Source organism: Chelonia mydas, chromosome 15, assembly GCF_015237465.2.
Source record: "Chelonia mydas isolate rCheMyd1 chromosome 15, rCheMyd1.pri.v2, whole genome shotgun sequence".
Classification (NCBI taxonomy): domain Eukaryota; kingdom Metazoa; phylum Chordata; order Testudines; family Cheloniidae; genus Chelonia; species Chelonia mydas.
In genome coordinates, this window is record NC_057856.1 from 24,861,446 (window position 1) to 24,883,852 (window position 22,407).

The 22,407-nt window shown below is 39.6% G+C and overlaps 2 protein-coding genes across 5 annotated transcripts in view; both read right to left on the reverse strand.

Annotated features, from left to right (window-relative positions):
• ATP6V0A2 (ATPase H+ transporting V0 subunit a2) overlaps positions 1-1,200 on the reverse strand; it is a 31,404-nt gene extending 30,204 nt beyond the window's left edge. For all 3 annotated transcript variants that reach the window (XM_037879259.2, XM_037879261.2, XM_037879260.2), the window contains exon 1: positions 783-1,200. In XM_037879259.2, coding sequence (XP_037735187.1) covers positions 783-899 — 117 coding nt within the window. In that variant the 5' untranslated portion in view covers positions 900-1,200. The remainder of the gene's footprint in view (positions 1-782) is intronic.
• Positions 1,201-2,686: 1,486 nt separating this feature from the next.
• On the reverse strand, positions 2,687-21,440 carry TCTN2 (tectonic family member 2). Of its 2 annotated transcripts, none has more exons than XM_037879262.2 (18): positions 21,123-21,440; positions 19,629-19,742; positions 18,327-18,403; positions 16,706-16,901; positions 15,459-15,559; positions 14,734-14,930; positions 14,327-14,450; positions 13,547-13,682; positions 12,425-12,490; positions 11,644-11,772; positions 11,049-11,126; positions 10,006-10,083; positions 9,373-9,484; positions 8,309-8,412; positions 7,688-7,844; positions 6,383-6,508; positions 5,343-5,431; positions 2,687-4,507 (listed from the first exon to the last, which is right to left on the reverse strand). In XM_037879262.2, the coding sequence occupies exons 1-18, from the start codon at positions 21,214-21,216 to the stop codon at positions 4,404-4,406; spliced, it is 2,082 nt and encodes a 693-aa protein (XP_037735190.1). In that variant the 5' UTR covers positions 21,217-21,440; the 3' UTR covers positions 2,687-4,403. The 2 variants fall into 2 exon arrangements, with proteins under 2 accessions (XP_037735190.1, XP_037735191.1); XM_037879263.2 differs by having other exon boundaries at positions 4,275-4,507; positions 14,740-14,930; positions 21,123-21,400.
• Between the last annotated feature and the right edge of the window lie 967 nt (positions 21,441-22,407).

The following is a 22,407-nucleotide window of genomic DNA, read 5'->3' on the forward strand; positions in this document are numbered from 1 at the left end:
ATTAAAACATCTGAAAGGAAGTTGGAAGAAATTCTGAAGTTTCAGCCAGTAAGCAAAGATCACCCAGATAATCCCAACGAATCACACAAACAACAAATAGCTATTGACCACCCCTATTTTACATTAGACAGGGACTTGGTTTCACCTACTAAGGAAAAAAGAAAAGGAGTACTTATTCCGCCTATACCTCCAGAAACAGGTATGCTTTAAAACTGGCAGAAAAAGAGTCTGCAAGATTGATGTGATCAGAAAATGAACTCTGCATCTTTTTAAACAGTTTAGATACTTCCACTGGCCTACCACTTGGATGTGCATGCATAATAATTGAGACCATATACTCCAAGACTGAAGTCAAAGGGGGCTCCACATGGATGTGTGGGTTCAGCCACCTAGATCTGATTACAAAATCAAGGGGATGGGGCAAGAGAAGGAATAGTGGGGAGTCAGGAGGAGAGTCTCAGCGTGAGGGGATGGGGGAATCTCGGGGGGGGAGGGGAGATGGGGTAGGAAGAGGAATCTGGGGGGGGGGAATGGGGGCAGGAGTCAGGAGGGGAGTCTCAGGGGAAGAGGATGAGGCAGGAGAAAGAAGGGGGGGAACTAGAGGCAGGAGTTGGGCGGGGAGGCTCAAGGGAAAGGGGATGGCGGAGTCTCGCAGAGAGGGGATGGGGCAGGAGAAGGAAGGGGACAGGAGTTGGGCGGGGAGGCTCGAAGTGGATGGGGCAGAAGGAATTGCGGGGTGTCTCGGGCGGAGCAGATGGGGCAGGAAGTCCCCCCATACTCACGTCTCTGAACTCGGCCAGGCCCCTCTCGCCCAGCTCGCTGAGGCACTCATAGGCCGAGCCCGCCTGCAGGAAGAGCTGGGCCAGGCACATACTCTCGCTGCGGAACAGGGAGCCCATGATGAGCCCCGGGCCGCCGTGGGGTGGAGGCTGTGGTCACCCCGCACCCACACGCCAAGCGGGCTGACGAGGGTCACCGGGCCCTGTATCGCGACCGCCTCCCGCGGGGCCCGGCGGGCTCTCCCCTCCCCGGGGCCATGGAGGGAGCTCAGCTCCGACGTCCGCGAGCAGCAACTGCAGCCGCTTCCGGTGTCTAACCCGTCTCCTCAGCAGGCCGCGGGAGCGCCGGCCGAGCTGCGGCGAGCCCTGCGCTCCTCCGCCCCGCCCCCGGGCCGAGCGGCAGAGCGCGCCGGGAAAGGGGCCAGGGCGCGGAGCTAGGCCGCAGGCGCCTCTCGGAGCAGCAGGGCTCGGGAGAGCGGCCCAGCGGGCTGCCTGCGGGGGCGCACGCCGGGCCGGGGCTCCGGCAGAGCTGAGGGAGGTCTCGCTCGGCGCATGGGAATGCACTACCCGAGGTGACAGCCCAGGGGGCACCCGGCGGGGTGAAGCTTTCACAGGAGTTAGCGGGACCGCCTGCTCTCTGCACCCAGAGAAGCTCGGCGAGATCCGCCAGCTCACCACCATTCTCCTCCCCTGGGGTTGATGGCCCTTAGCTAGAGCCTGATAAACTACTGAGCCTCGTCTCCTCTCAGGATTTACAGCCACACAGCTGAGCCGGGTCAGTTATCTCATAAACCCCAAAGATTTTGGCAGAGAAGAGAGCCTTAAAAACTGTAGGGCCTGCTAACTTGTGTGAAAACTACAAACTACCCTGTCTTCGCTAGGCGTTTACCTTGTATGAGTTACCTCGAGTTAAGAGCACACCTTTTCTCCCTACTGAAGGCACCCTCAATTGAGGCCACCCACATGGAAAGTTTCACCAGACCCAGAGGCAGCTCCCATCTGGGTCACATTTTATCCAACCCCTCCCTCCCAGCTTTCAAGGTAGTTCAGATTAACCACTGAAGTTTGGGCCTATTCTCTTATGTCTAACAAAGAGGGGACTGAAAAACAGCAGTTTGGTTTGGAAAACCTCATTGGGCAGCTTTGGGTTTTGCAAAATGTAAATCAGGGATGGTTGTGGGCATGATTCATCCCCAAGCATAGGACAAATGGATCCAGTCCTCAGCAAACTACAAAACACTTTCCTTCACCCTAAAGGGGAGGACTTTGAAACTAGCATTAAAATAAATCCCCAGGCCCTTTGGAGGGAGAGGCAAGGACATAAAATCTGCTTCAGCAGTAAAGAAATAAACTGCCCTCTTCTTTCCTCATAATCTTGGATTGTCTTTACCTCTCAGGCCTGCTCTAAGTCTCATCCATTGGAGGTAAGGAAACTCCTTAACTGGGAAAATTTAGTCATTTTTAAAGCTTCTCCCTTATGAAAATGAGACTATGAGCCATGTGTTTTAATGAGAATTACTATTATTCATGAGACATTTATAGTCATATCCATTACTCAATCATTTCTCTTTACAATCTCATTCAAATTGTCCAAGCATGAGACAGATGCCCCCAACTCTGCCTCTAAAGTGATCGAGTAGCTATGACAGAGAGCAAAACTTCCATACAAGAACAGATTTAGAAGAGCAAAATATTTTTGCTTAGAAAGAGGAGTGGGGAGAAATTATAAAGACTATGTACTTTTAGATAGATAGATGAGACAAGTAAGCTGTTATTTTTTACCTTGTCCCATAATATAAGAGCACTTAAATTTAAAATGGATAAAAGGAAATAAATGCTTTATACACTTCATAATTATCCTATAGAACACAAAGTTACAAGATACTAAACTAAAGAGATCAGTTTTAATTAAAGGATTATATACAGATGAGTGAAAAATAGGCTAAAAGTTACAAGATCTATTAATCTTTATTCAAGGCAGGTGATCAGTTGGAACTACCACCCACCACTCCATTCTCAGGCAGTGTAGTGCATAATTGGCCATGTTGATTGTGCAGAGGTGAGTCACCTGCTGCAGCACTGGTGTTAGGCCACTGTTTAAGACAAGATACCAGGCTAGATGGCGCCTTTGGTCAGTAAAATAGGGTTGTTCCTGGCAATTTTTAATGTATCTCACTTTAAAAAAAAAAAAAAATCTAAACTTAATTCCTACTTTTATGCAGTAACTGCATATTTCTAAATGTATCTACTTCAAACCACAACATACAGTACATACATATTTTTGTAAAGAGGTCACCTGTGAAGGGGGGGAAAAGGTTGAATTTATGTCTGCAAAAGGTTTTGGGTGAGAAAACTCTTCTAGCCAAGATGTTAGCCTGTTTAGTCTCTAGAAATCATGTATTAATTTTGTTTTATATGTAACCCTTCTGTTTCCATTATCCTTACTCACAATTTCTTGAATCTTGATCTTTGATAATAAACTTATAATTGTTTTCACTACAAATATATCTCAGTGCTGAGGTATTGTACAAGGAGCAGATCCTGAGTTGAATCATTGAAGCTGGTGTGTATACTATTCCCTGCGAGTATTCAGTGTATAAAGGGCTGAACACTACATGGGAAATCTTCAGAGGGGCTTGAGAACTGGAATGCACCTAAGGTTAACCTGTAAAAAAGAGTAAGGGCTAGTATGACTCCGAGAAGATTCTCCGGATGACTAACAGACTGGTGGTGTCAAGGCACTGACCCCCAGTTAAGCACAAGCAAGTCTCTCTCTCACTGGAGGCAGTGGGGTAAAGGTGACTCTCAGTCCTGAGCAAGTTGAGAACATCACATTCCCACACTAGTTATGCATAGAGCCATCCAGCAAAAGCAAGGAAGGCAAGACTTGATCTTAAGAAAATTAAAAACAGCCAATTCTTTTCTTTAAAAAATAACTTCTTGTTAACATATACAGAAGGAGAAATTGTTTTCCTTTGCAGATATATTTTTAAACAATTAGCATCACAAATGAAAATAAACACAGTGACTACTACTGAAGTCAAATAAGGCATTTATAGCAACTTTTTAGATGATGCTTTTTAAAATGGGAAACCAACTCCATTGGGATTATTGCTACTATTCCAAATTATTTCTTTCCAGAGTGATCCAGCAAAATGGAAAACCTAAATTAACTGTAAAGCTCAATCTTAAATTGCTTAGAGAACACTAGTTGTGTGCTTGAATTAATCATTAACTGAAGTTTATATCTTTTGTTGGTAAATACTCAAATGTCTTACAGTTTAGGTATGAATCCACCCAAGCACATTTCTGAACCCATGCAGTGCACCTCCTAAATCAATGTCACAGGAATGCACTCTGGCAGATCCATTTACAGGATCTAGCCATTAACAGATTATCTTTTTTTTAAAAACCTAATACAACCATATTCTATATAGAACAGACATTAATTTTACATCTCTGAGTATTTATATAAAAATACACAAAATCCAGAAATTACTTTTTTCACAAGCTTTATAATAAAAGTACTACTTATCAAAACATTGGTTGAATACAAAAGTGTAAAAAAATGCATTAATAAAATGGTTCTCTTTATACTCTCAAATTTTAAACTGTAGTATTATTTCACACTTTAAGGATTCTGCTCCAAGGATTACTCAGAACAACTGCAAGTAGAAAGAAAAATGCCAGTATCAAGCCTTTGGCAAGACACTGAGAGTATGGTTCTCCTGAAAGAAAAAAAAAAATCTAAATAAATATAAGGATATGAAAACCCTGGCCCTAAAGTTTTATTTTTATATTGAATTAAAAATCAGGCAAAGATAAAAAGCTACAGACTACAACTGAACATGGACCTGAATAAAATAATGTAGTACAAAATAACTTGAGGCCTCAACCTCGTGCTGAGAACAGTAGGGGCAGTCCTCTGGACCCTTGCAGTTCTCACTGCAGGAGCAGTGCCTTAGTGTGCTTTACAAACATCAGCTATTTAATCCTCGCAACCCCCTATTAATCAGATCATACTCATCTTTTACAAATGGAAAAACTGAAAAGTTAACTGATTTACGAATGGCAAAGCTTGGACTGGAGTACAGGAGTTCCTAACTCAATTAGCTGAAAGTTGCCAAATGCTACAGCCAAAGGCAGAATACAGAACTTGACAGACTAATAGGCCAATATTATAGAGCAAGCCATGCATTCTTCTTATAAAGTAGGTTGGCCAGAAAGAAAAGTAAACAGAATGGGAGATAGAGAGTTTTGAAAGGGGCTAAAAAAAGAACCTTACTCTCCCTAAAACAACGTTATAAAAATAGCAATAAAACCTCAAGAGAACTGACAAAGTACTGAGTCTGGTAACTATTCTTCATTTTTTTCCCCACTTATCTGCCAAGATACAATATAAATCCAGTCATGGACAGTAAAGAACAATTTAACAAACAAACATACTTTGCAGCTCGCAATTTCCAAAAGACAGGAAGACTTCACTTCCATATTACAAAGCATCATGTAATTTTACTGATAATCTTGATAATACATTGTACTCCACACACACTACTTTTTTACCTGTGTAATACCACGTCAATGGATAAAAGAGTTGTGGCCAGCAAACTTCATTTCGATTGCAGTCGTATTCTGTATAGTTAATCTGAAATCTACAAACACAATTTAAAAAAAAACTTTAAATTGCAACTATGGTACAACCAGTCACCAGTGCAAATGCAAGGAAAAACAAATTAGAAAGATGTTTGGATTAAATAATCTTGCAGCTGTTTCTTTATTAAATTATTTTTGCATGAAAGAGCAATTAAAACAGGAGCATTAAACCTGACGACTTCCTTTCTAATCAATCAGTCTCTCATTTTTAGCCATGGGATGATTTAAGGGAATGTTCCTTCTTCTGATGAGCACAGATTTACACCAAGGAAGAGGATTCTTTTGGGGGTAGTACCAGGGTTTTAAACCAGAAGAACTGGGATGAAACTGAGATAGGAAAATTTAGGTTGAATATAATGGAAAAAAAACTTATTTATGGTAAGAATTTTTAGTCCATAACATAGTTTCCTGAAAGAAAGTCTCATCTCTTGAGAAACTTAAAACTAGACTGGGCAAAGCAATATAAAGTTTACTATAAGAAACAAGCTTGCCTTGCTGGGGCTGACCTAACAGACCTTTCCATACATAATTCTACGGTTCTAGTAGCAAAAGAAGAAATACTATGCTTTAGAAATAACAACAATTGTTTGAATGTACCTACAAGGCAAGTGTCAGTTTAGGGGCTGATCCAGCACCCATTATCCATTTGAGTGAATCTCACAAATAATTCTACTGAGGGACTTGTCACATGAGTAAACATCGCAGGATGAGGCCGAGATGCAGAGTACCCTTCAACTCTCACTGAGATTCCTCTGATTTAGTGGGATTTAAGGCACTTTACAGAAACAGACACTTAACTGGTAGAACAGCTGTGATTCAGTGCAGTCTAACCAAGCCTCAAACCTAATGACTATTTTCTGGCAAACCAAATTTACTATTTTATTATTGCTATTTTAATTTGGTATTTCTTCATAGTTGATGATAGATATCTGCTTTCTATAAAAAGTTACCTCGTCATTGGAATGGGTGGTTGAGCTGGTACTTTAATAAATTGGACTGAAGAAGTGATAGGAAGAGAACTGGACTTATTTTCGCAGATAATCCCACACTGGAATTGCCATATCACTGTTGAAAAACTGAAAGAAAATTAACATACAATCAGTGTAATTTATATGGGAAATATCAAATGGATGTCAAAGAGTATATCTTATAAAGGGTTTTTTAATAATATTTACAGTGTACCTGTTGCTGTATTCTTGCACTGCACTTTCATAATTTTATTAGTTATTCTCTATTTTAATCAGAGCTGGGCAATATCACTCCCCTCGATCCTAATTAAAATTTGAATACACTGAGTTTAATACAAATGCTTTTCACTTTTTTATTGTCTTTTCATCATGGCTAACAAAGCATTTAATAAACATTGATGGAAGCCTCACATCACACTGTGATTCAGGTAAGTATCATGCCAATGTTACCTAGCAGTAAACTGAATTGCAGAGAAGTTAAGTGGCTTGTCCTGCGTAACCCAGCCAGTCAGTATCAGAACTATGACCAGTACTCAGAATAGCAGTCAGGTAAGATCCCTAAGCAACAATGCACATTTGCCAGTCCAAACAAATGCTCATTTTGCATGGACAGTGGGTAAATGTTTTTGTTTTGTTTTGCTTTTTTGCTGACACAACTGTGGCATACACAAAATAGAAAATTTTACCTGTAAAGGTTTATATTATCTTCATCTAATGAGATGGAATGTATAAAACTTACTGCTAACGTGAGCTTTTGACACTTGAAACTTATGAGTTTTGGGTTATTTTCTTCTGGAATTTTTCCACTTATGCTTTCAAATATATAGCTTGCTACTAATGTGTGTGTCAAGTGAAACTACACAAGTAACAAAGTTATTTACAAGCAGAGAGAAACATGGCGGCTAATAAAAGAGAGACTTTCAGGTTAAAATAATACATTTCCTTACTGCTGTTGCTAGCAACACTGGAGGAGACTTTTTTAAAATTGTTTCAGTTTTAATAAGTCTATTTTATCTTTCACCAATAATTTACTTTTTGCATATCTCACCTTGGAAATGAAAACAAGCTAACCAGAAAGTGAAAGTGATTATGGACTAGAGCAGCTGGATTTGGGTTGCAAACACTGCGGAGAAGAAGAAACCCAAGCAAAACCCTAGATAATCATGAAAAACCTGTAAGCAACTTTTTTTTAAACTACATATTTTTGGCTTCATTTACCCAACAGTGTCCAACTATACTTGAACACAATATTCACCAAATATAACAAGTGCCATGATTCTGTTGTACCTGATCTGTACACCGAGTATCTCTTCCTGTGCAATCCCTTCTACTGCACCCACATCAGCAGTGATTATGTGAATATTCAGGTTAGCAGGAATATCTGAGCAGATGCCGTTCAAATTTCCAGCACTTGCATTTGCACTAGAATTAGGTGGATCTAAACCTATTCAGGAAAACAGAGTTATTTAGATTTGAAAATAATATATATTAAAAACATATTTTAAACATTATCACGATGCAGTCAGATACTAATAAAAACTGCATAGGAATAAAACAAAAATGTCTTTTCTTCCTTGGAGAAAAGAGAGGTTCCACATGAAATGCTGAGATTGATAAAATTTTATTTTTACTGTCAATCTGTACACATGACATAAATTGACATTTTTATTTCCTCATTGTCATAAAAAATGTTCAGAGTATCAGTATTTATATTTAATTTGTGGGGGGATTGGGGGAATGGTATTGCATATACACAGAAAAAGAGGATTTCTCATAATTTGACATTAAAACACTGTTTCCGTACACCTTTACTATGGTTTTATAAGAGAAACTAAAATTTTCTAATCATATTGTAAAGTAAAACTAAAATCTATATTAATCTAAGATACAGATGAAGCTTTGACTTACGTATTATTTCCACCAAATCATTTAGATCACTGTAACTTGAGTTGCCTCTCTTCCCAACATGAGTAGCTTGTATTAATGAATTAAGTCTATCAGTTACATCCTCCCTGCAAAACACTCATGTTGTAATACATTACAAATAAACCTATATCTATACCACTCTGGGCTGTGATTTTATTAGATCTTGTCAGTACTTGTACAGGAGATCCAATATGAAAACCCAAGTGCTGCTGGAATTGATGTGGATGACTCAGTAAGGTAACACTTCCTTTTGAACCAGTAAACTCCATGCCCGGGCATAATAAAATGGATTGCTATGCTACTGGAGGGGCCATTTTATGGATGAAATGTAAAACAAGGGTATTCAGCATTTGTTATCATTAAGTACCCATCCCTAGAGAGGAAGGCTAGTCCAATGCTTCAAACACTAGCGTGGGACTTTGGAGACTTAGGTTTGATTCCCAACTCTCTCACAGATTTCCTGTGTGCTTCCGTTTCCCATCGGTAAAATGGGGATAAAAGCATTGCCCTAGCAATGTTGTGAGGATAAATACATTCAAGTTTGTGGAGTCCTTAGAGATTATAGAAATGGGGGCCTATGGGGATTTTAACAAGATATTTATTAGTAGTTTGAAGTTTCAAAATTCTCAGTGCATGCTCTTAAACAAATTTCAGCTATTTGAGTTATTCCAGGGAAAAAAGAGGTCTTTTTTTTAAATGGGGAAAAATTATTTTATTGACATTCTCCCAACTCCAAAACTACTTTAAAGATTTTGCTGAAACTACTAAAAAATTCCCCTTTAAAAAGGCACTAAAAATAGCCATTTTCAAACACAAAAGTTACATAATTAGAGAAATATGAATGTGTGGATATGAGAGGCTTGCATAGGAAGTGTTTTGCAGCACTGGCTATCGTAAGTCAAAACAAAAACACACCACTATAATATCAAATTAGTTAAAGTGCATCGGTTTCTTATTTTGAATGCTAAGATAAGAGTTCTATAAATATTTAAAGCCACAAATGAATACAGGGGGGAGGAGGACAGGATAACACATATATACCTCACCTTAACTGACCGCAATCTTCATTAATATTAACTTCTAAAATGCATCCAGATAGTGAATTTAATCCAAACAGAACTGGTGAGAAAGTTGCTGATTTACACAAACCACTGCCAACTACAAAATGAAAACATTTATTTGTGTTTCTCATAGAAACTTTTCAGTCTCTAGCTTGCAAATTTGTAGAAAGCTACTTTGATTTAGAATGCTAAAACAGATACTACTAAAATTCTATTTATCTTAAGTGTCCATCCATTTTCATTTGTAGCATCTTAAAAATTACAGATTCTTCAGTACTTTGTTTTATTGCATATGTCTTGCACTTCCATATAAATGACAATACTTCATATTACCTGTTAGTATATTTTTCCAGTATTTCAGTAGTGGTCTTTTATTCAAGAGAGCACTATATACAAAATAAAATTATGATACAGGAAAATCTGATTTATACATGTATTTCATTGTATTTGGAGTTTCTATAATAAATTTATCTAAACTCCAAGAAACACTAGATTAGCAACCCAGAGCAGTCTGGGAAGGCCAAAATAAAAAAAGATGTAGCAAAACACATAATAAAATTAGAGTATTTTTGGTTTATATTGCAGTTCTGATTAAAACAGCATATCAAAAGGTAGTACCTGGCTGCCAAAGTTTTAGAATGGTAACAGTCTCAGAAGAAATATTTACCGTTCTAACAGGTTTGCCAACTTGGTAACCTAAACACAGAAACAGAAATTGTGAAAGTTTTATAAGAATTCATCAGCACTGACAAACATTTTTATAATACATAAAACTCCCCAAGTTCTTAAAAATGCCATGGTCTAGTGAACTGAGTTCAGAAATGAAGGCTAGGAACTACTGGATTCTAATCTTGGCTCACTAACTACTCTGTGACCTTGGGGATAATGATACGGACCTCCTTTGTAAAGTGCTTTGAGATCTACTGCTGAAAAGCACTATATAAGAGCTAGGTATTATAGTTAGTCTCAGTTACTCTCACAAAAGCGTGTTGTGAGGATTAGTTAGTGTTTGTAAAATACTGTACTGTCTAAAAGGGCCTAGTAGTATAATCATGAAGCCTTCTCATTTTGCTAGAAGTATTGTCTCCTACAGTTCTGAACGTGTTGGGAAACCCTAATTGACTGATGAGGTGCTTAGTTTCACATCTAAACAGAACTTTTCATTATAGCAAGAATGGTTTCACTTCAAACAAAAGAGTATTAACGACTTTCAGAAAACAGTAAGAGCCAAATTCTACCTTGTGTTAGCTGGCTGCACTATGGAAGAGAGGAAAGAGGGCAAAGAAAGCCTCTTCTCTTCTATCTTCCTATGCAGCCACAGAGCAACATTCCAATTCAATATTCAAGGGAGCATTAGGATGAAAACTGCTAATGCATCATTTCAATGGGAATACTTACAGTAGCAAGCACTATGCCTGGTAGTGTTTTCAGGATCAGACCTTAATATTTTAGTTCTCCAATATCTGATGATACTTTTCAGCATCATCAATATTATCAGTAGCAGGGTAGAAAATGGAGAGGCTGTGATTATCAACATTAAGATGAAAATGAGATGGATAAAAAATAAAATTGGGCATAACTGGTTATGGCTATCAATAAAAAAGTCGTTCCCCCCCGCCAAATCAGCCAGCAGAAGCTAAAGTAAAACGGAGTATTATTACCTGGATTCCCAGATAGTTCTGTTGTATTAGTACTATTGAAGCTTACAAAGTTTACTGAAAATCTCTGTGTCAGTATTTCTATTAAAAGAAAAAAAATGTAAATAATTTCTTAGAAAAAAAGTAGTCCATTGCAATACTTTTGTTACGTAAAAAAGCAAGTGCATCAACAATTAAACTCCCTCTCCCCCCACCCTCACAGTCACCAAAGTCTTGTTAACTGACATATACATCAACCAGCAGCTGCCACGTAGACCCACGCTCTTGGATTGTGCATGCTCATATATGATTTCAGAAGCTGATTAACACCTTCTATGAAGCTTCTCAAATCCAGCAATGCAGGCCACTGACACATGCCTTTTTTTGTGTAAACAGTACATAGAATATCAACCTCCAATCATTGATTAATAAATAACTACCCTAAAACTAACAATATACCAACCAGACACACCACCTGGCTCTTCTTAGCCCAATGGAAAATTCTATTTCAAACTGCATTGTCTTCTGATGTTTGATTAAAAGTATTTCACAAAACTTCTATGCTGAGAAAAAAAGACTATTTCTGAATAAACTATTTTGTAGAGATGCATTATAGTACCTCCATCACATAATTCTTCAATGAGGACTGTGACATTTATTTCCTCTATTGTCTTGCCTTTCCATATGAACATATAATATTCGGCAAAGGTCACATTTATACATAAAACCTCAGTACGCTGAATGTCTTCTGCAAAGAAAAGAACAGTTCATTTGATGGAAACCATACTAATGAAAGAGGTTATTACACCTTAAGGAAGATTTTCTATAAAATGCAATAAAAAAACTATAACAGCCGTCATTCTAACTTTTTCTGAAAAACAAAAACACCTCCGTTTTAGTGTTTAGTTACTATGATACCATACCAATGCAGAGCATCTATGATGCACTCTTCTAGCCTGGAGATCTTCTACATGAAAGTGTAGATCAACTGGCTGTAAGATGCATTTAATGAGAAAGGAGGTTTTTCAAAATACCAATCTATACATCTGCATGTGGGTGGGGCTCAACTATTATACTTGAGTGTAAACTTTAAATATAGCCAAAGGGATCCGTACATCTTAACTCCATTACAACTGTTCAATTACTTTTGCTACTGGCTAAGATATATAAGGACTAGAGGTCTGATCCAACTCCCACTGAAGTCAACAGACTTCTTTACATAGACTTCAAAGGGAGATGGATTAGACCTTAAGATTTTTTCAATTTGCATAGCACTAAGTTTTGTTTTGTTTTAGTTTCAGGTAATTGCAAAGATCTCTTTTAACATCTTAACTTAATCATCAACTCCTTGTCTCTTTAAGGATGGTAAGAATAATATGGAGTACAGAAAAGACACATACCTGGTTTAGTGATGAAGTTACGTACATCAGTTACACTCCCATAGATCACATTTTGCTGGATGGTGTCTGACAAGAAAAACAGTAAATGCAGCAAATCTAACTAGCAAATGAGACACAGCCACATACTGTTTCCTCATCCAAGGTAGAGGATTTATTAAACTATAAAAAAATGAGTTAGAAAATAAACAAACAACTCTCAGTAAAAGACTAGACAGTCGTTACAACACAACAGGTTCCTCTGAAAAAGCATGCTTTACATGACACAACAAAATAAGCTATTTTTGCTGAGTCGCTGTATTAAGATGCGAGCGATAAAACGGACCCAAGCAATACCCTCAGACACACAGGTACAACAGGAAGACTGAATTAGGCCCAGACACTTTAAGCCTCTAGTTGTACAAATACACATTTTCAGAAGAGCTGTAATGATACCAACACTATTTTCTAATTAAATGATAATGTATGGTATTTTGAAGGATTATATGCTCCCACAAAAGTGCAACATGTGACAAGAAGTGAGGTGAGGGGAGTGTTTTACAGCGTAAAGAGAATGTCTTACTTTGGAAATTTTATTGGCAAACAACTTAAGATATGTTGTCCTCATGCTGGCACAATGGCCAGGGGGTAATGTAACTCTATAACTGAGACCCAGGAGATAATGCTTCGTACACTAGAAGAACAAAGTGTTACAGAGAAGCCACTTATGACTAACTCTAAAGGGAAGACAGTGTCTGCCCTTGGCTGGGGGAAAAAAAGCTCTTACAACAGTCTGAATACAGGAAAGGGATGTTCTCGATGGGGGCTAGTATTTAAACCCTGTTGGCCAAAATTTGTATTCGGTGGGAGAGGGGAAACTGAGGAAGTCATAACCCAAGCTCAAAGTCTCATATCCTGAATCTGGGGACCCTAAAGCAGGAGGCTTGCCACAAGAACCAGTCAGTCAACAGTTGAATGGCTGAAATGCCTTGCAAGGGAGAAGTTTTGTTAGATCATAACAAAAACAATGCAGGATATCATATTGTCCATAAATGGCTACCATATTATCAGTCTTAGGACTTTAAGATCACTATATCTATTCTTAAATCAATATCAGTACATTTTGTCAAAGCAAAAACAACATACCTCCAGTACCACTGTTTATCATCACATGATGAGACAATCCTTCCTTGTAAGCTGACAGACTAGTAACACATTTAACATCAAAATTCTGAAGGAATGCTACTGGGGCGTTTCCAACACACTGCCCAGCCATGGATCGCTGCATGCAGTTCAAAAGAAAAGAATATGAAGATGGAATTTATTCTAGTTCTACCGTTCAAGCTAAAAAGCACACCGCCATTTCATTGCACATGGTGTCTGTACTATGCCCACCTACACTTATCTCAAAACAAGCAAGCCGTTAGACCAAAATTTATATTTAAAAAAAATCAGATTTTAAAACATAATTCAAGGTTTCACTGTGATTTGCTAGACCAACTACAATCAGTGATTCTAAAATGAAAATTCTAAAATGTAAAGAAAACTAGAAAAAGCCTGAGTAGTTGATGATGGAGCTAATAGAAAATAAAGTTTTCAGTTAAAGAGCAGGGATTATAAAAAATACAAAAATATGTAAAGAACCCCTAAAAATGTTAAGTTATGCCAAAATTGTTTATATTTCTTGACAGTGTATTCTTCTTGGTTAAATTCAAAATATTAATTTATATGGGAAAAAATTGATGGTAGAGAGATGATTTTTTTTTTAATGTGAATGTTCTGCTAGTTGAAAAGTGTATTTCACCAGTTCAAAACAGCTACTCACAGAATTGCTTGTATCTCTCTTTGTTCCTATACAGTGAGACAGACAAATAAGGAAAAGAAAGAAAAAACAAAACCCAAATACTGCTAACATGAAGCTATTACCTGACGAATTGTAAAATACTCATTCTCTGTTGTCATAATTGGATCTCCTTGTTTGTAACCACTTAAAGGTTTTTCTGGAACAGTTTGCAAAGGAATCTTAAATGAAGAAACTAGAGATGAAGAACTGCAAACAAATGTTAAAAAATAAATGATTAGTGTATCACCTATCCAATACAAATAATTACTCATTATCTCTTTCAAATCTCCCTCTTTCATATTACCTCTAAATCCATACACACAGTTACATTTCACTATAAAACTTAAATAATGCATATATTTTAAAATGTTGGTTCTGGATAGTTCCTGTAAACAACATTATTCGCATTACATAAGTGGTATAACAACTTCTTTGGCATATCATAACTATTCGATACATTCACTATGACTTTTTTTTTATTAAAACTTACACAGACCCATGGTAGAAGTAGCCAAGAAATGGTGAATTGTTAAGAGGAGACTGTACACACAAGAAGGGAAACCAGTCAGGAGCACTGTTCGTTGTCTGAACAGAGCACAGCTGGTCAAAAGGCAGGTTTACATTCCCACCAAACACTCCAGCAAAACATGATCCACTGAACAATTGCTTCAAATCTGGCGTGCATTCCTTGAAATAAAAAAGAAAAAGGAAGCTGTTTAACATGACAGGGCTTTTTTTCTGCTTCACCAAGGATGCTTTCTCATTGCCTGTGATGATTTAAATAATCCTGGTATGTATAAGGGAGCTCCTAGCACTACTCGGAGTTAAGATTAAAATGGAAATACTGACACAAATGTTGTATTCCATAACACATTTAGCAGAGTCATAACATTTGAGCAGAGTATGGCCTTTTAAGTGTTTTCACTATATCAAGTTTCCCTTTTTAAAATTCATTAATTAAAAACCAGAGGACAACAACAGAAACAGTGTTTCCAGTGAAATTTAGTGCTTGGGACACTTCTAGTGAAGTCCCCTATTTATAGTGTTTTAAAGTTATGTACTTACTCTTCAAAGACAGACAGTCGATACTAATGTACAATATTTTAACAAATAATTTCTCAGGTATTTTAGTGGACTTTGCTGTATTTCCCTAAGAGTACTGGTAACATAAAACTTTAAAGGGAATAACTTAAAAATTATATGTGTAATAAGTACCAGATCACAGCAACAACGAATATCACAAATTCCAGCTGTCAGGTTACAAGGACAAGAGCCAAGGGGCTGAAACACTTGGTTAGGGATGACTGTTGCATTTTCTATAAAAGTGTAATACAAAATAAAGTTAGGCCATAAAATTAACATTTTCATTTGCATTGCAGTCCCACTAATCAGATTTGAGACAACATTCTTTTAAAAAAGAAAGAGAGAAAGTATGCATTAAAAGGTAATTCCTACCTTATACATTTTATTTTTTAAAATATTGACAAATAGTACCAAGGCTCTTTTATTGCTGCCCTAACTCCAATTACCTTACATTTTGGGCCAAACCCACCCCAACCAAACTCACTAAGGACCCCCCTCTAACAGGCAACTTCACATCTCAGATGTCTAACCTAAAAGATTAGAAGAATCCTGTTTGCATTAAGATTGAACAGATGGAAAGTGACTACTAAAATAAATTAGATGTTACATATCCACATTGTGACAGGTTGGATCACAGAAACCCCCTGGGAGCTGCCATCTGATGTTCCAAGACTACTTCTGTCCCTGCTTTCCTGCCCAGTCAGCTAAGGACTTCAGTGCCCTGCTTGGTTTGAGCCAGACCCGCTAGCCTGCTGTAAACCCAGACCCAGGTCTGAACCACATCCTGTAACAGCTGTAGGCCTAACTGAAAGCAGCATGCAGAAGTGTGCCTGTTTTTAACACTCAGATGCCCAACTCCCAATGGGGTCCAAACCCTGAATAAATCCGTTTTACCCTGTATAAAGCTTAAACATAGTCTAGTTATGTCATATATACATTCATAAGCATATCTCCATAAAGCCTTATGGGGGGCACCGTCACACACATCACTATATTTTAATCATCACTTCTCTTCTGTTTAAAAAAAATAACGATCATTAATAGAAAAAAATAAAACAATTACTACTAGTCTGCCTCACAAGCAATGGAACTGCAAAGGGAGTTTAGCTTGTAATTACCTTATTAAATCAATTTTGCAAATGCCCAAAAGACACAACTGTAGCCCCCCAAAAATATGGGGTGCAATGCTGGCTGGTGCAACTGATGTTAATGAGTGTTTTGATTTGATTTAATCCTTTGTCTATAAATTATAAATACATTAAATTTGGAGCAACAAGAGTTAGCACACTGGGAAGTACCAAGGAAGACATACAAATATTCAAAAATGAAACTGGAACCAGACAAAATATTGATTTCTTTTTAACTACCTAAACACTTACCTGACACATTTCCTGTAAAGGAAGAGTTGGCATATATTTCAGCTTGAATCAGGAGATTTGCCAATGTTTTTGAACCACGGCAAGCAGAAACTTGAAGAGTCTCAACAACACAAAGTGGCTCCATGCAGCAATCAGTTGCATTAGACAAACACAACTGCAGGTTTCTCATCAAGGTTACAGTCACTTTGGAAACATTCTGAAAAACACCAGTTAAAGTTTGACAGCTATTTTTAAATTTACTAGATTGTACCCTGCATCACCTTTGTGCAGGGCAAGCATCATTGACAGTGTATCCCTTCTGCTACCTGTGTTATAATTGAAGCCTCTGTATATTATTGTATCAAAAATAATACTTGTTTTGGGACAAACTTGAAATGTCTGCATTGAGATTTGCAAGTAAACAAAGCTGTGAAATGTATGCAGAATTTATTAACTTATCTACACAGATGTTTGCTCACACTTAAATGAATTATACTACCTCAAAACTTACATGGACAAACCTAAAACAAGCAAAAGCATTCATTTTTGGTTCCTTATAAAGTCCTGCCAGCTGTGGTTTGGACTGATTTTGCTGTCCATCAAAGCCTCAACTTAGCAAACACTTCTGGATGACCACAAGCCATGAAAATCATGGTATCCCACAGAAATTCCAGAATTCATAACAATAAATAAAAGTGATAGTCTAGCATTTACGTAGCACCTTTCATTCTTATATAACACCTTTCAAAAGATCTCAATCCCCTTCACAAACTGCAGACAGATAGCAAGTGCATCTACTTCTGGAGGGGCAGGCAGCAGTCAACCACCATGACATACTGGCATTAGAAAAGGTTCAGAAAAGGGCAACTAAAATGATTAGGGGTTTGGAACGGGTCCCATATGAGGCGAGATTAAAGAGGCTAGGACTTTTCAGCTTGGAAAAGAGGAGATTAAGGGGGGATATGATAGAGGTATATAAAATCATGAGTGGTGTGGAGAAAGTGAACAAGGAAAAGTTATTTACTTGTTCCCATAATATAACAACTAGGGACCACAAAGTGAAATTAATGGGCAGCAGGTTTAAAAGAAATAAAAAGAAGTTCTTCTTCACTCAGCACACAGTCAACCTGTGGAACTTCTTGCCTGAGGAGGTTGTGAAGGCTAGGACTATAACAGGGTTTAAAAGAGAACTAAATAAATTAATGGAGGTTAAGGCCTATTAGCCAGGATGGGTAAGGAATGGTGTCCCTAGCCTCTGTTTGTCAGAGGGTGGAGATGGATGGCAGGAGAGAGATCACTAGATCATAATCTGTTAGGTTCACTCCCTCTGGGGCACCTGGCATTGGCTACTGTCAGTAGACAGGATACTGGGCTGGATGGACCTTTGGTCTGACCCAGTATGGCCGTTCTTATGACATAGCTGAATTTTGGCTAAACTACACCCCTAAATCCCTACTCTTATGAAAAGTGTGGTGGGATCTTCAGTGTCCACAAGAATGATTATTCCAAGAAGTAAGAGATCAAGACAAGAAATCAAACATGGGTATTCTTTATGCTACCATTAAATTAGCTTCACATTCACTTTTAATACACCAAACTTCTACTCCCTACCTTTAGAGTGAAGAATCAGTATTTTACGTACCATACCATAAGAAACATTCAAACTCCATTCACCATATCTGTTACTCCCACTGCAGTAGGCAACGGTAGGCAACATTCCTAAATTTAAAAGAAAAAACGGTAAAATTTGTTTTGCTGCTTTACGTCATTCTCATCTATACTTGGAGCAAAGTTAAACCCCGATCCTGCAACTGGCTCCATATGGCAGAATAGATAAAAATCACAGATTTATTTAAATTGGATTTGTTTTAATTTTGTTATTTAAATTATAATCAGATTTAATTTTAAAAAGGTATATTTTTAAAAAGAAAAACTTAATTTCATACAAAATATGTTAAGGCCTAGATTTATAATCTCTTAAAACATTGAAATAAAAAATAAATATGCTGAAACCATGAGCCTCTGTCAAAAACTTTCCGTTAAAGGCTGCTTTTCTCTATAAAGAAATAAGCAGAGGAAAACCATCTAACTTTTGAAAGTGAAGCTTTACCAGTATGGCACAATATTAGTAAATAAGCAATATATTATTCACCATTTTGTAACATACTAAAAATGTACAATTAAGAATCTGAAAATATTAAGCTACAATCCAGTGGTTCTCAAACTTTTGTACTGGTGACCCCTTTCACATAGCAAGCCTCTGTGTGCGACCCCCCCCTTATAAATTAAAAACACTTTTTTATATATTTAACACCATTAAAAATGCTGGAGGCAAAGCAGGGTTGGGGTGAAGGTTGACAGCTCGCAACACCCCATGTAATAACCTCACAACCCCCTGAGGGGTCCCGACCCCCAGTTTGAGAACCCCTGAGCTACACAGCTGCTTAAATAAATGTATAAAGTTACACTGTACCCTTCTGTAGGTAGCAAACACATGTACCAAATCTACTGTAAAGACTCTATTTAGTTGTAAATCAACATGTTTTAAAGGTTATATGAAATACTGAGAATACACCTTTCTTTAGAAAATTACTGAAGTACAAATGGAAAAGTTGATGAAAATCAATTATTTAAATTGAGGCTTTTAATTTGGTGATTTAAATCACCTTAGTATAAATCAATCAATACACCTTGCCTCATTGGCAGACTTCCATGTCCACATGAAGCCTCAGTGGAGACAATGGGGCTCTGTGCAGTGCTGGTTGTAGGATCAAGGCCTTATTTGATCAGCAGGAGTACTCTGGAGCACCCAGTACAGAGGCAATTGTAAAACAAGGTATACAATTTTCCTTCCAATCATCTTAGGAACAGAAAGTGAATTAAGATTTCAACTAATATTTGTTTGACTGTAGTTTTTAAAAGTAATGGTTTTAAGTGATCTCACCTGTCTCAGTGTTCACATGAATTACATTTATAGCCAGAACAACATCTGCTGAATTCCCAACTAAAAATGAACTGACTGTGGGCCCAGACATGTGGATAAAAGAAGGCTGAAAGACTAAAAAGAAAACAAATGGGGTATTAATATTCAGAATATCCTCAAAATCTTATATTTATTACAAAATGGGGTGGACACAGCTTGATTTTTTTTTCTGGCATTCTAAGTTTAATTTAAATCATTAAAAATAAACAAAGACCAATTTCTCATAGAGCCCAAAAGAATAGTAGCCCACCAGATTTTTGTTTTCTACACTCAAATCTCCGTGACAGCCTCAACAGGTCATTTAAACTTATCCCAAAGAAACAAACAAAAAACCCTAAAGGATCGTGGGAGGGCTATTTCTAAATTTCTCTTGCTCTTCTGGACACACACACCTTGTGTTTTATGGAGTCTTGTCTGCAGCCTTTGCTAAAAATTAAAAACAAAGTTCTGATATCCTAAAAAATGATGATTACTCCTCCAACAAAATAAACCTCTAGTATCCAGGAACATTTACTGATGTCTGCATATTCCAAGCAGGACTAACACCTTTGGTTTCACACACTGAAGACTCACTTCTGAAAGCCAGATTACCAGAGTACACCCATAACGAGAGAGACCCCTATGGCTTTCTCTGACCCTTCCTTGTTGTCCCCCATTCTCTATGACCAAATAGCCCCATGCAATCCGTCTCCAAAAATCTATAAACACCCACTAGTCATAGTCATTGGTTAACTCTCACCACCTCTCCCACTACCTCTCCTCCCAAGACCCTGACCTGTCCAGTACCTGACCTTACAAGCCCCCTGCCATAGGTCAGTGTGTCCCTCCCCTCCTGCTTCTCCTATAGGATTGATTAATCCTCAATCTGTACACCCCACTCTCTAAAGTCTATGTAACCCCACTCCACTGTCCTAACCCCTGCCTCCTCAGAGATCTCTCTGCCCCCTCCCCATTATCCCATCCTCCTAGTTCCCCCACAGGTCTCAGGTCCCTCCACACTGCCCCCCCCCCAACCCTATCCCCTGTCGGTCTCTCTGACCTCTCCCCCTACCTCCCTCACAGGGCTCTGGGCCGTCCCACAGTCCCCCCATTATGGTTGCCAACCCTCCAGGATTGGCCTGGAGTCTCCAGGAATTAAAGATTAATCTTTAATTAAAGATTGTCATGTGATTAAATCTCTAGGAGTACGTCCAACCAAAACTGGTAACCCTCCCCCACAACATGTACCTGTGTCCCCCTCCCCCACTTCTCACAGGGGTCACTGCCTGCCCCTCCCCACCCCCAATGGTCTCTGGCCGCCTCTCCCACACAGGTGCCTGCGCTTCGTCCGCTGCCTGGCCTGCCCCGGGTTTGAACTGAACAGCGCCCCGCAGACCCGAGGATGGCAGCCAGACGGGCCCCTCCCAAACCTAGAGACCCCCGCCCCACAGTTGCCAGGATCCCAACAGCACCCACCGGGGTTCCCTGGCGGGGCCGGAGTCTGAGCCCGCCCCGTGGGGGGCTCAGACCCCGGCAGCAGCAGCAGCGCCCAGAGAACAGTAGTGATCATGGCGGGCAGCGGCTACCCGAGAAACGCGGCGGAGGCCGCCTCAGCTCAGCCGCCATCTTGCGGCGGGCCTTGGTCGCTATGGAAACGGCGGCCCGCGGCTCAGAGGGAGGAGGGCGGGGCTGGCGAGGCCATGGGGGGGGCTGGCTTCAGCCTTCTACCAGGGTGAGGGCTCGGCGGGCTGCAGCCGCTCTCCCCGGAGCGCCCCTCGCCCGTAGCTAATGCTGCCAAGAACGTGTGGGGGTGGGGATGTCCTTGTCTACCCCCGGGAATGGCCTCGGCCTGGCTCCCGGCATGGGCGCTCCCCCCCAATAACTAGTCGCCAGGGGCAGCGCACGAGTCAGGCGGGGGTTCTCAGACTTTTTAAGGGGGTCACCAAGGGTGGTGTTGGCCCTAGGCCTCAGCAAGCCCAAGCCCCACGGCAGAAGCCCTTGGGCTTCAGCTTCGGCCGCCGGGGGCAACGGGGCTCAGGTGGGCTCAGTCTTTGGTCCCCCCTGCTGGGGGAATTCTGCGTCACTGCGCTTGCGTAGAATTCACGGCCCCCGCAGATTTCTTTGCTTCCCCACAGAAAAATGACTTCTGACGGGGAAGCAAAGGGGCAGTTGCAAGAGTGGTCACACGCCCTCTCACTGGCACTGCAGGCAGGTTGGTTTGGGCACCCAGAGCAGCCGGTAGAGACGTAAATCACCACCGGGGCTGGGTAGTTGTGCCTGTGAGAGAGGGGGGGAGACACTGTCCCTCTGGCTCACTATTGCAGCATGGTCGATGTGGATGGGCAGGGCTTTGGGGTGTTTCTGAAGATGCAGGCATGGGGCAGGCTCTGTTCCCTCAGGCAGAGCAAAATCTAGCAGCCTGCCTGCTTAGTGAATTGTTCCCATTGTCCTTAGTGAATTCCCCCAGGAGTATAAAGCCAGTGTAAAAATTTTAAAGCTCCTTTACATTGCCAGAATGGTGTAAAGGAGCCTTATTGTAAAGGACAGTATGGCCTTATAAATGCTTATGGTGCTTTAGTGATTAGAACTGCTCTAAATTTTTGGACTGAAAAAATTTCTCGTCAGCATGTGCTCCATGAACTGACCTTTTTGGAGACGGTCAATATAAATTTCAGAGGGGTAGCTATGTTAGTCTGTATCAGCAAAAACAAGGAGGAGTCCTTACACACCCACCCAGGAACCAATCCCTGCAACAAACCCC

What these genes read in the sequence shown, in the direction of transcription:
- TCTN2 (XM_037879262.2), bottom strand. Translation starts at nt 21,216, where the DNA reads ATGATCACTACTGTTCTCTGGGCGCTGCTGCTGCTGCCGGGGTCTGAG. An exon ending in TTCGTTGTTGCTGTGATCTG is followed by an intron (nt 14,931 to 15,458) that starts GTACTTATTACA and finishes TTTTATTTCAAG; the next exon opens with GAATGCACGCCAGATTTGAA. An exon ending in ATTGACGTGGTATTACACAG is followed by an intron (nt 4,508 to 5,342) that starts GTAAAAAAGTAG and finishes TTTTTCTTTCAG; the next exon opens with GAGAACCATACTCTCAGTGT.